Source organism: Micropterus dolomieu, unplaced genomic scaffold (genome assembly GCF_021292245.1).
Source record: "Micropterus dolomieu isolate WLL.071019.BEF.003 ecotype Adirondacks unplaced genomic scaffold, ASM2129224v1 contig_14466, whole genome shotgun sequence".
NCBI lineage: Eukaryota > Metazoa > Chordata > Actinopteri > Centrarchiformes > Centrarchidae > Micropterus > Micropterus dolomieu.
This window is the reverse complement of record NW_025743452.1, coordinates 11593-23043: the sequence shown is the minus strand read 5'-3', so window position 1 is coordinate 23043 and position 11451 is coordinate 11593. Positions and strand designations below refer to the sequence as shown.

General features: G+C 44.1%; 1 protein-coding gene across 1 annotated transcript; it reads right to left on the bottom strand.

The window, feature by feature from the left end:
- Window positions 1-10130: 10130 nt before the first annotated feature.
- On the bottom strand, window positions 10131-11105 carry LOC123966870 (olfactory receptor 142-like). The gene has a single exon (XM_046042963.1). The coding sequence runs from the start codon at window positions 11103-11105 to the stop codon at window positions 10131-10133; it is 975 nt and encodes a 324-aa protein (XP_045898919.1).
- Window positions 11106-11451: the final 346 nt, after the last annotated feature.

Here is an 11451-nt window from a genome sequence, read left to right as displayed (position 1 = left end):
GTTAATACAACAGTATTGCCAAAGCTTCAAGAAATACTAAAACACAACAACTTCAATTCATATAGTTCATGGAATAAATACAATAAAATAGTTTTATTTATATATATTGAATATATAATAATATTATCTAATATTGTTCATTTCTCTCCTTCGAAAGACGGATTTAGAAAAAACGGAACAAGTTCTAGGAGAGTCTATAGATTGTTTTGTTAGCAGATTGAAGAAATCGTGAGTTTGGAGATTTTATATGTGATCAAGTGTTTGACAAGTACACTTCAAACGCACTGCGCTGACAACTATTAGGAGAGAAAGTCTTGAAAGTCCCAGGGCTTCAAATGGCAATCGAGACTGCTGATCAGAAAGCTGTAAAGATGGACACATTAACAGTCAATGCAGTGAAGAAAAGGCCGGTAAGATGGAGAGGAAAAACGGTAAGACCCTGATTCCCTACAAATCAAGATCAATCCCCATGTAGGCAGAACATTTAGTGTTACCGATGTGGTCATGAAGAACATAAGAGTGAATGCACAGTAGCAAGACCGAGCCAAGACAAGGCAAATGAAGCCATAGTACGAGTTGGATTGGGAGCAATACTGAGCCAGTGACGAAACACACAAGCCTGTCTTTTATGCCAGCCAAGCCTTGTGTGATGTGGAACGCTGCTACTCCTCGTATGAAAGAGAAGCCCTGACCATTGTGTGGGCCTGTGAGAAATTTAATGTATTTCTTTACAGGAAACACGTCATGGTCACTGACCATAAGCCCCTTGAGAGCATCTACTCTCGAAGATCCAAACTACCAGCCAGAATTGAAAGACGGGCCATGGGGGGTCACGTGGGTTCATTGAGCAAGATAGTTGCTTGATTTGAGACTGCCCGTAGGAGCCCTCAAGTTTATCTGAATTCGTTAGTTAATTTCGGCTTCTTTGCTAAGAATTCATATAAGGGGATGCCAGAAAGTGTTTTTTGTTTGAAAGGTGATTTCTTAGCAATGATGACGACCAGGACGGCCAAGCAAAGTGACGGAGCTAGCGGGGCTAATGCTAAGCCTGCTAGCCCTAGCCAAACTGCGGACACAAGTGTGTTGTCTGCCTTGTAACAATCTCTGGAGCCTACTGCAGAAATCTTGATATTTGGGCAGCTTCTGTCGAGTTTGCAAGACGATATGAATGAGATAAAAGAGGTTAACTTGGGGCTACGAACGGATGTGGATGGCGTTTTACAATGACTAGATGAGGCCGAAATCGCATTTCTCAACTTGAAGACGACAACTGTAAGCTTCGTAAGTCTGCTGATAAAAGCGCCAAAAATATGAGGAGTTTCATCAAGCAATAGAGGATGCAGCTAACAGAGGTAGACGTCAAAACGTGCGGCTGATTGGACTAAAGGGGAAGCTGGAAGATGGGAAGATGGATGAATGCACCATCATTGCCGAGGCAGTGGGAGTTGAGCTTGACTGGACCCAGCTGCAGCGTGTACACCAAGCCCCCGGGCCTATGCCGGGGGACGGCCGTCCTCCCAGTCCAGTTATCATGAGGTTTTTAAGCTTTTTGGAACGGGAGCGCGTGATGGCGGCTGCGAGGGAAAAGTACAGAAAGAAGGAAAACACTATCTGGAGGGGCTGCAAGCTGTCGTTTTTCCCTGACATGACTAACGAAACTGCAGAGAAAAGGAAGAAATTTACGGTGGAGGCTACACAAGCTGGATGTGCGCTTTACCCTGGCGTACCCAGCCGAGCTGCGTTTCACGTGGAGGGGGAAGCGAATGAAGTTTACGGATCACCGCCAAGCATTGGAGCTACTAAACACGGAGGATACCACGGAGGATTGCCAGGACAAATGTACTGCCGACATGACCATTAATGGTAAATTTGTGGGATTTGTGTAACTATTCGTTTACATTTGGATTTGGACATAGACTGAACTGCAGTATATGGAAGAGGACCTTGATCATGCTACAGACAATAATGCAGAGTGGGTTGTAAGGTGACGGCGTTTAATGGTTACCTGGAAGAGCAGAGGACTCAAGGTAATATGGTGCCATATATAATTATTTTATTTTGTCTGAGAAGCTATATTTGTGGCACAGTTTTGTTTTGTTTTTGTAAACTTGTATTATTTATGGCAGTGGAGCTTACTTAGAAACACTAACTGTATGAGAATCATCTCCTGGAATGTAAATGGGCTTAAGTTGAAGAAATGCTTGATTTATTTAAAATCCCAACACACTCAGTTAACTTTTATACAGGAAACTCATTTGACAGACTCAGAAGTGCTTAAATTACGAAGAGACTGGGTAGGGCAGGTATTTCACAGCTCCTACACAAGTAAAAAACATGGTGTAGCCATTTTGGTGCACAAAAAGCTTAATTTTGTTATGGTAAAAGAACAGAAGGCCAGAGAGGGTAGGATAATCTGTCTGGAAGCTAAAATTAATAGAATTAAGGTTAATTTATGCAATATTTAGGCTAATATAGAGGATGCTGGCTTTTTCCATAACATAAATAAAATGGTAGGGGATATTATAGATGGTCATATAATGATCACAGGAGACTTCAACCAGGTTCTTGACGGGATGTTGGACAGAACTACAATCTCCAAAAACATGCCCAAGGATAGGCTTGCTATTAAATTAATGATGATGGACTTAGGCCTCATAGATGTCTGGAGGTTGGTGAACCCTAAAGAAAGGGAGTATACTTTTTTTCAGTCTCAGACCGCACAATAGGACCGATTGCATTAACAGATCATGTTACTGTACATTTAGCTTTGGTTCTGGAGCCTGAGTTGGTAAAAAAGACTAGATGGAGAATAAATGTATATTAAATGTTCTGATTTTATTAAATTATTGGAGGAGGAGCTTCAGCCAACGTCCCAAGAACCACCGCCAGATCCCAAGTGGGATCCTTCGACCGAGTCGCAGGTCTCATCCTCTGGGCACCACGGAGGATCCGTGTGGACGGGGCCCTGGAGCTGAGGAGGGTCTCGACTGCTCCGGCTGTTAGACCCGCCTCTAGGTACTGTGCCCCCTCAGGGGCCAGACCCACAATGCAAGGGTGAAGAACCCGGCCCTGCACCTGGGACAGCAGGTCTCTCCTCAGAGCGGCATGATGTCCGAGAACCACACCCGGGTTGGCCAGAACGGGGCTACGAGCAGTAGGCCGACATTGTCCTGGCGGACCCGCTCCAGAACGTACAGACGTAGCCTCGGCCACGAATGTATCATGGCGTCCAGACCCAACGGGGCTGGAGGAACGAGAGAAAACCATAGCGGGCAGTACGTAGTCTCTTGAGACGCAAACAGATCCACGTCTATGGGGCGGAACTCTTCGCACAAGAGCTCCACCACTTCGGGGTTAAGTCTCCATTCCCCGGGCCTCAGCCCCTGCCTCGACAGCAGGTCTGCTCCCTGATTCTGCGTCCCCAGGAGATACATCGCCCTGAGCGATAGTAACCTCTGCTGGGACCACAGGAGGATCTGACACGCCAGTCTGTACAGAGGGCGCGAGCGCAGACTGCCCTGGTGATTCAGATAGGCCACCACCGCTGTGTTGTCGGAACAAACCAGGACCTGGTGGCCTTGGAGATCGGGCAGGAAACTCCTTACAGCCTGGAACACCGCCAACATCTCGAGACAGTTGATATGCCACTCGGACTGATGCACCTGCCAGGATCCCCTTGCAAAGTGGCCGCCCATGACCGCGCCCCAGCCCGTGAGGGAGGAGTCCGTTGAAATAACCAGCCGGCGACAAGACCCTCCCAGCACGGACCCCTGGGACAGGAACCAAGTTTCCTTCCAAACTGATAGGGAATGTAGACACTTGTGCGTAACCCAAATCAGATGGAAAGGATTTCCCCTCAGGAAAAAACCCTTGGTCCTTAGCCACCACTGCAGGGGTCTCATGTGCAGCAGTCCAGATGGTATTACGCTGGACGCAGCTGCCAGGAGACCCAACACTCGTTGAAAGTGTTTTATAGTGATGGCGTGGCCTAACTTCACCCCTTTCACGGCAGCCAATATGGTGTCGACACGTGCCGGAGACAATTGTGCCCGCATCGTTGTCGAATCTCATACTACCCCTAGGAACGTAGTCCGTTGGGTGGGCGCCAGCACACTCTTCTTTGCGTTGAGCCTCAGCCCTAAACGCAGCAGATGAACCAGAACGACATCTCGATGCCGAACCGCCAACTCTCGAGACTGGGCTAGGATGAGCCAGTTGTCGATGTAGTCGAAAGTCCGGATGCCCTGGAGCCTCAGCGGGGCCAGTGCTGCATCCATACACTTGGTAAATGTGCGAGGGGAAGTGCCAGGCCGAATGGAAGAACCCGATACTGGTAAGCCACACCCCGAAGGCGAACCTCAGGAACTTCCTATGAGAAGGACGGATGGAGATGTGGAAATAGGCGTCCTTTAGATCTATCGTGACGAACCAATCCTCGGATTGGAAGTGCGTCATGATGGCGGGGATGATGAGCACCTTGAACCTGAATCTCCTCAGAGACCGGTTTAGAACCCGCAGATCCAAAATAGGGTGCAGCTCTCCGTCCTTCTTGGGGACTATGAAGTACCGGCTGTAGAACCGACATCTCTGTCTGGGGGGGAGACACTTTCCACGGCCCCTTTCCTCAGCAGAGTAAGAACTTCCTGTCCCAACACCGGACCTTGCTCCGGGCGGACCACAGTCCAAAATACCCTGTTGAATTTTGGAGGGCGGGTTTTGAACTGTAGTTGAAACCCATCTATGGCAGTGCGCAGGACCCACAGAGAAATGTTTGTCAGGCTCCGCCAAGCCTCTGCAAAGTCTGCGGCGCGTGGTGCTTAAGAAACCTTTCATCAAGCTTACCACTAGCCTGTGGTGTCTGCTCCTCCTGTGGCCAGCTGATGTTGAGCTTAGCCACGGCTCTAGTCACCACCTCCAGCAGCTTGTCATAGTCGGGCGCTGCCTGATGACGCCGCCCTGACACCCGGAAGTCATCGTCCACTACGCTGAGCACGTCCGCCTCCTCGGAGTCGGATTGCTGCAGCATCTCTGGATCCAAACCGCGAGCAGGAGAAGCCGAGAACGGGCTCCCGAACGAGGAAAGGAAGCATCGGAGCCAGCGGATGAAGGTCGGGAAAAAGCCTCAGCCGTCCCGAAATTCTCCGACAGATCACGCTGTGAACCCCATGATTGAAGCCACCGGGCCGCCTCAGCGGCCGCAGGGCCCACGCCACGGGAAGAACACATCCGACCATCCTCGGAAAAGAGAGCCATGCAGGACCTCAGTACCCGCACGGAAAGGGCTTCGCAACAGGCGCTGGCAGCCCCCTCGAGAGCTGCCCGGGCGTGCTCCATCCCCAAACATGAGACACACATCTCATGAGAATCTCCATCCGTGATGTACTGAGGGCAAGGAAAAACACATCTTCTGTACATCTGGTTGCCGGACATGCTGGTAGACTTCTTCTTCAGGTAAGACACACTGCTTGTAGGACTGGAGCTTTCTTCAAACAACATACAGAGCGCCTGCTGAATAGGAAAAACCTAATGATGAGTGTGTACAGGTGTGCTTTATACTATACACTATCACCTCTCTGAGGAGAGTGGGAAACTCCAATCGCTTTCGGTTTCCCCGCAAACTCTGGAGTTTGCCCCGGGGAATATTAGGGCTATCCTGCACCCTTGTCCAGGATACATCCCTAAAGTGCCTTCTTGTGCGGCAGGATCCACAGTGCTGCAGGCATTTCATCCTCCACCTTATGTGACGGCGGAGGACGGGAGACTTCATCTGCTCTGCCCTGTCAGAGCACTGAGTATTTACACTCTGAGGTCCTCCTGTTGGAGGAAGGCTGACCAGCTGCTAGTGTGTTTTGGGTCCCCCAGGGCTGGGCTCCCTGCACCCAAACATACTATTAGCAACTGGATTGTTCAGACTATTTCCCTGGCCTATCAGGTGCGCAGTTTGCCTTCACCTGTGGCTGTGAGGGCTCATTCTACCAGAGGCACGGCGGCCTCTCGAGCCCTCCTTTCCGGGGCCTCTTTGCAGGATGTTTGTGTAGCGGCTGGCTGGGCCACTCCGCACACATTCATTCGGTTTTACAGTCTTGACCTTCCTTCAACACCTGGCACTCGTGCGCTCTCCTCTTAGTCGTGCCACTTTATTGCACACTGGGGCAGGCGGGGTTTTCGGCACGGTTTAGTGGGTATCTCGTTCCCATAGTGTCGTAACCGACGCAGTTCGAGTTCCCTCGAAGGGGAACGTCTCGGGTTACGTATGTAACCCTGGTTCCCCGAGAAGCGGAACGAGACACTGCGTCGGCCCGCCGCACATCTGTCCCCACCTGAAGCGCCTGCTTCATAGTTTAAGCTAATGATGAGTGTGTACAGGTGTGATTTATACTCCTCCGGTTATTCCGTCACACCTTACCGTTCTAGCAACAAACCAATAGGATTGGAGTGATTTCATTCACGTTCAGACCTGCTACGCCTAGAGGCGTTCCCATAGTGTCGTAACTGACGCAGTTCGAGTTCCCTCGAAGGGGAACTGGAAAAGAAACTTTCTGCAGGTTATAATGATGCAATATTAACACAGATCTGTGATAGGAAGTTTCAGATAAATGAGATATATAACAAAAAAGTAGAATATGCCCTATTTAGAATGAAGAGTAACTTTTATGAGAGTGGAGAAAAAGCAGGAAAGCTTTTGACAAGACAGCTAAAACAGAAAGAGGCTAACTATACAATACCTGCTATTAAGGATGAGAATGGTGCACTTAAAACAAGTTCTGGAGGAGTTAACAAAGTCTTCCTAAATTTTTATTAAAAAAGTCAGAATTAGAATATGATATGAAAAAATGTGAACAGCGAACCTGCTTAGATAGCCCCATAACAGTTGAGGAGGTTAAGAAGGCTATATCAGTAATGAAAGTGGGAAAGTCCCCAGTCCCTACAAGAGGTTTGTAGATAAATTAGCCCCCATATTTACTAAGGTTTATGAAGAAATATTTATATTTGGAAGAATGCCAGAAACATTTAACGAGGCGCTGATTTCACTTATCTTTAAAAAAGATAAAGATCCAACAGACCCGAGCAGTTTTAGGCCAGTGAGTTTAATTAATGTAGACTGTAAGATATTAACAAAAGTTTTGGCCCTTAGACTGGAAAGAGTATTGCCATGTTTGATACATCCAGACCAGGTGGGGTTTGTTAAGGGAAGAACATTCTCAGATAATGTCAGGAGACTTTTGCACCTTATGTGGTTAAATAGAGACAATAGCACACCTGTAACTGCTCTATCATTGGATGCACTTAAGGCATTTGATAGAGTGCAGTGGAGTTTCCTTCAATTTACTTTAAAGGCATTTGGATTTGGCAAAGGTTTGACTAAATGAGTTAATGTAATTTATTCAGACCCTAGGGCAGCTGTATTAACTAATTGTTTGATCTCACCTTTTTTTAGTTTGAAACGAGGGACAAAACAAGGGGATCTGCTCAGTCCTCTCCTCTTTACACTATTCTTAGAGCCTTTGGCAGCTGCGGTCAGAATACAGAGAGATATCAGGGGAGATGTTCAGGGAACAGAAGAACACAAAATGTTTATGTACGCTGACGATATATTGCTTCTTATTAGGGATCCTTCCTCTTCGATTCCAAAAATTCTGTCCACAATAGAGACTTTTTCAAAGATCTCAGGCTATAAGATAAATTGGCAAAAATCAGAAGCTATGCCAGTGTCAAAGGGGTGTTTCCAGGCTCTTGTTTCTCCGTTCCAGTTTAGGTGGGTTCCTGTTGGGATGAAATACTTGGGTATTAGGCTATGCTCTGATTTAATTAACATTTTATCTATAAATATAGGCCCGTTGTTGCAAAAAAACTGAAGGTAAACTTTGATAAGTGGAAGGTGCTTAATTTTACTTTGTGGGGAAAGATCAAAACTACTAAGATGCTTGTTGCTCTACAATTTAATTATATATCTCTTGATGATACAGATAACCATTAGTAATGTCTTGTTGAAACAATATGATGGACTAATTAAAGCATTTTTGTGGAATGGTAAAAAGCCAAGAAATGGACTAAGAAAGCAATGTGCTCCAAGGAATGTGAATTCTGCTTTTGGTCTAAAATTGGTAAGAAAAGAAAATGTGATGAATGTGTTGAACTCTCCTAGTAATGCACATTCGGCATCAGTGTTTTATAAAAAGCTTTTACACAAACAGGAGGGACTCTGTGACAGTTTGAGATTGGTATGGCAAAGGGACCTAAATATTGTCCTTAATGAAGATGTATGGAGTAATATCATTTCAGACACAAGTTGGGCTACTAGAGACGCTAGAAGTAAATTTATCCATTATAAGATTGTACACCGGTACTATCATACTCCATCAAAAATGTTTAAAATGGGTCTACTGCTAAACAATAACAGTTGGAAATGTGGTAGTGACACTGGTACCTATCTCCATGTTTCCTGGGAATGTCCCTTGGTGTTTCCTTTTTGGACTGAGGTCATTACAACCTTAGAAAAGTGGACTGGACTGTCTGTACCTACATCACCTGAACTGTGTCTGCTGGGAGATAAGTCTCTCATGCCTCCTGGATTTACAAAAAAAATGTTAGGGCTTGTGATTGCTGGTTTTATTTTGGCTGCAAGACTTATTCTGCGGAACTGATAGAGTCCCCACAGGCCTCAGATTCAGGACTGGATCAATCTCATGACAGAGACTGCTTCATTTGAATCACTGATTGCTAAGATGAATAATGTCCAGGTACAAACAGACCATATATAGAGTAATTTCATGTCATTTATCAGATCGCATGATAACATTGCTTCCACTGCATAATGACCGGGTATGAGCAATTTTATTTTAATTTTTAGTGTATAGAACTGTGTCGTTGTGTGTTTTGTGTTTGTTCTTTGTTGTTTATTTGTAAGGACATGAAAATGAAAATTCAATTAAAAAAAAAACACTTGAATGACAAAAAAAAGAAAGACGGGCCTTGTGTCTGCAGCCTTATTGTTTTAAAGTTGTCTATAAGCCAAGGCCACAGAATTCAGCTGATTAGCTTGGGAATAAGAAAGACCATGCGTACTACGTGGCTCAACATGCAGTGCATTTTGAATTGTCAGCTAGTTACCCTACAGAAGTGTCTGAAGACTGGTAATTGGAGTGAGTGTGATCCAGCATATCGGACTGTCCAAAGCTCTTAACCGTTGGGAAGATAGTTCTGAGAGGCAAACACTGCCAGATCAGATGTCAGTGGGGTTTTTGTCCAGTGTGCAAGACGCTTAGAGTCTGTTCTGCCCGAGGGAATAGTGTTGTGAATTGCCAGGGTTTTTGGGTCTCTGCAGACAACAGACATTCAAAAACTAAATGTATGAATCCATTAAGTTCCAGTTTATAACCAGTTTTGGGCAAGTTACTCAGAAATTGTAATAAGTTACTATTTACTTATTACTCCTTAAAGGTAATAATGTTACTTTACTTATTACTGGTAAAAGTAACTACTTACGTTACTGTTACATTTCTATATTACTTTCTTTCTTTTTCTATATTACTTTCACTAACACCCCCACTCCCTTCCTCCAACATGCCTCAAATGAAGAAACATAATTCCAACAAGACTCAAAGTTTAGGACAAGAGCAGTGTGTGACCTTGTGACCTGCCGGGGACAACAGATGGAAAATAGCCTTCAGGCTAATTTTGGCATATTTACATTGCTGAAGAGCAAATATGTTCATTGACATGGCAGTCCCTTTTAAATAAATAAAATAAACAAGTAAATTCACTTTATTAGTGTTTATTACATAATTCGTGCCCAATGGAAAATTCAAGATGACTTTCAAAATATTAACCAGTAAATTTATCTGTGAATGCTGAAGGTTAAAGCTTTTAGATCATGTGCCTCAGCTTAGTATAGAAACTTAAAATACAACAATGTAAAAGTGAAAAAAGAAAAAACATTCATTGACTGCAAATAATGAATCTATTTTTTGTCATCAGATAGACCAAAAACAACGCTTTTATTTTTTGTTTTTAAAACTTGCATGATAAAGTTCCTTTTTATTTTACCTTCTGATAAAATACGTTAACTGAAGAAATTGTTACTGTTGACACGAGTGAGCCAAAGGCATACATTTTAATGTTTTCTCTTCTTACTCACTGTGAACAAATCTATGGGATGATCTGCACTTCTCAACAGACCTTAAAAGCAGACATTTACATATAATGCGTATTTTGGACATATTGAGGCCGTACATTAAAGGGTTGAAGAGCGGTTGACATGTAAAAAAATACAATGATAAAAATATTCGCATCATATTCGGCACACTGTTCATGTTAAACCTGCTCTGCAATATTAGAAAGCAAGAGCCAAAAGCAAAGTTAAGCAGAGAAGCAAGGTGAGGAGTGCAGGTACTGACAGCTTTTTGTCTGGTCTGTTTAGAACCAGAAAAACAAACTTTAAGAATCCTCATGTACGTGTAAAATATTACAGACATCGGAGCAAAGACTGTGAGAGAAAAAGCAATGAGTTCATAGACATTATTCACACTGGTGTCATAGCAAGCCAGTTTTATGATAGAGTAGTTGTCACAGTAGACTTGATTAATGATGTTCCCACACAGCTGTAAAGAAGCACTCAGGCATATTGTGAGAAAAACAGCAAAAAAAGGAGGTAACCATATAACAGCAACAAGCATGGTAACCTTATTTGATGTCATATGTGCATGATACTGTAGAGGACAGCAGATAGCAAGGTATCTGTCATAAGAAATGACAGCTAAGTTGGTAAATTGTACACTTCCATAAGAATACACACATAAAATCTGCAGGAAACAAAAGGGAGCAGAAACAGTGTGAATGTCAGAGAGAATCTGAAGCAGAAGGAATGGAAACAACCCTGTACTACCATACAGCTCATTTACAAACAGGCTGCACAGAAAAAGGTACATAGGTTCATGTAAGCTTCTGTTCATACAGATAACCACAATGAGCAAAAGATTCACACAAAGAATTGACATATATAAAGACAAAATGAAAATGAAATATAAGTATTTAAAAAGCCCGGTGTCAAAGTAGGCATCGAGTGCAAAATATGAAACCTGTGTAGAGTTTATCATGATCATCATTTTCTTTGAAAACACAATAACACTGCACAGGAAGAAATCAAGTACAATACTGTTACACTTTGTTGAAGAAATAGTTTGTGAAAAGCATCTCCAACTTACCACTCCTTAATTTAAGTCAACTTAACAGTTAGAGACACTACAAACAGAATTCATGACAGTGTGAATGACACTGTGAATCCCACCTAACTGAACTGTAACTCTGGTCCTGCTTCTTTTAAACCTTTCAAGTCATTGGACGCCCACAGTAGCAGACTGATGTCATTATCAAATGAACCACTTTTACTAAATTTCATTTGATTAATTGATGCCTGGATAAAGAGTGGATGTTATGTAATTGTATGCTATT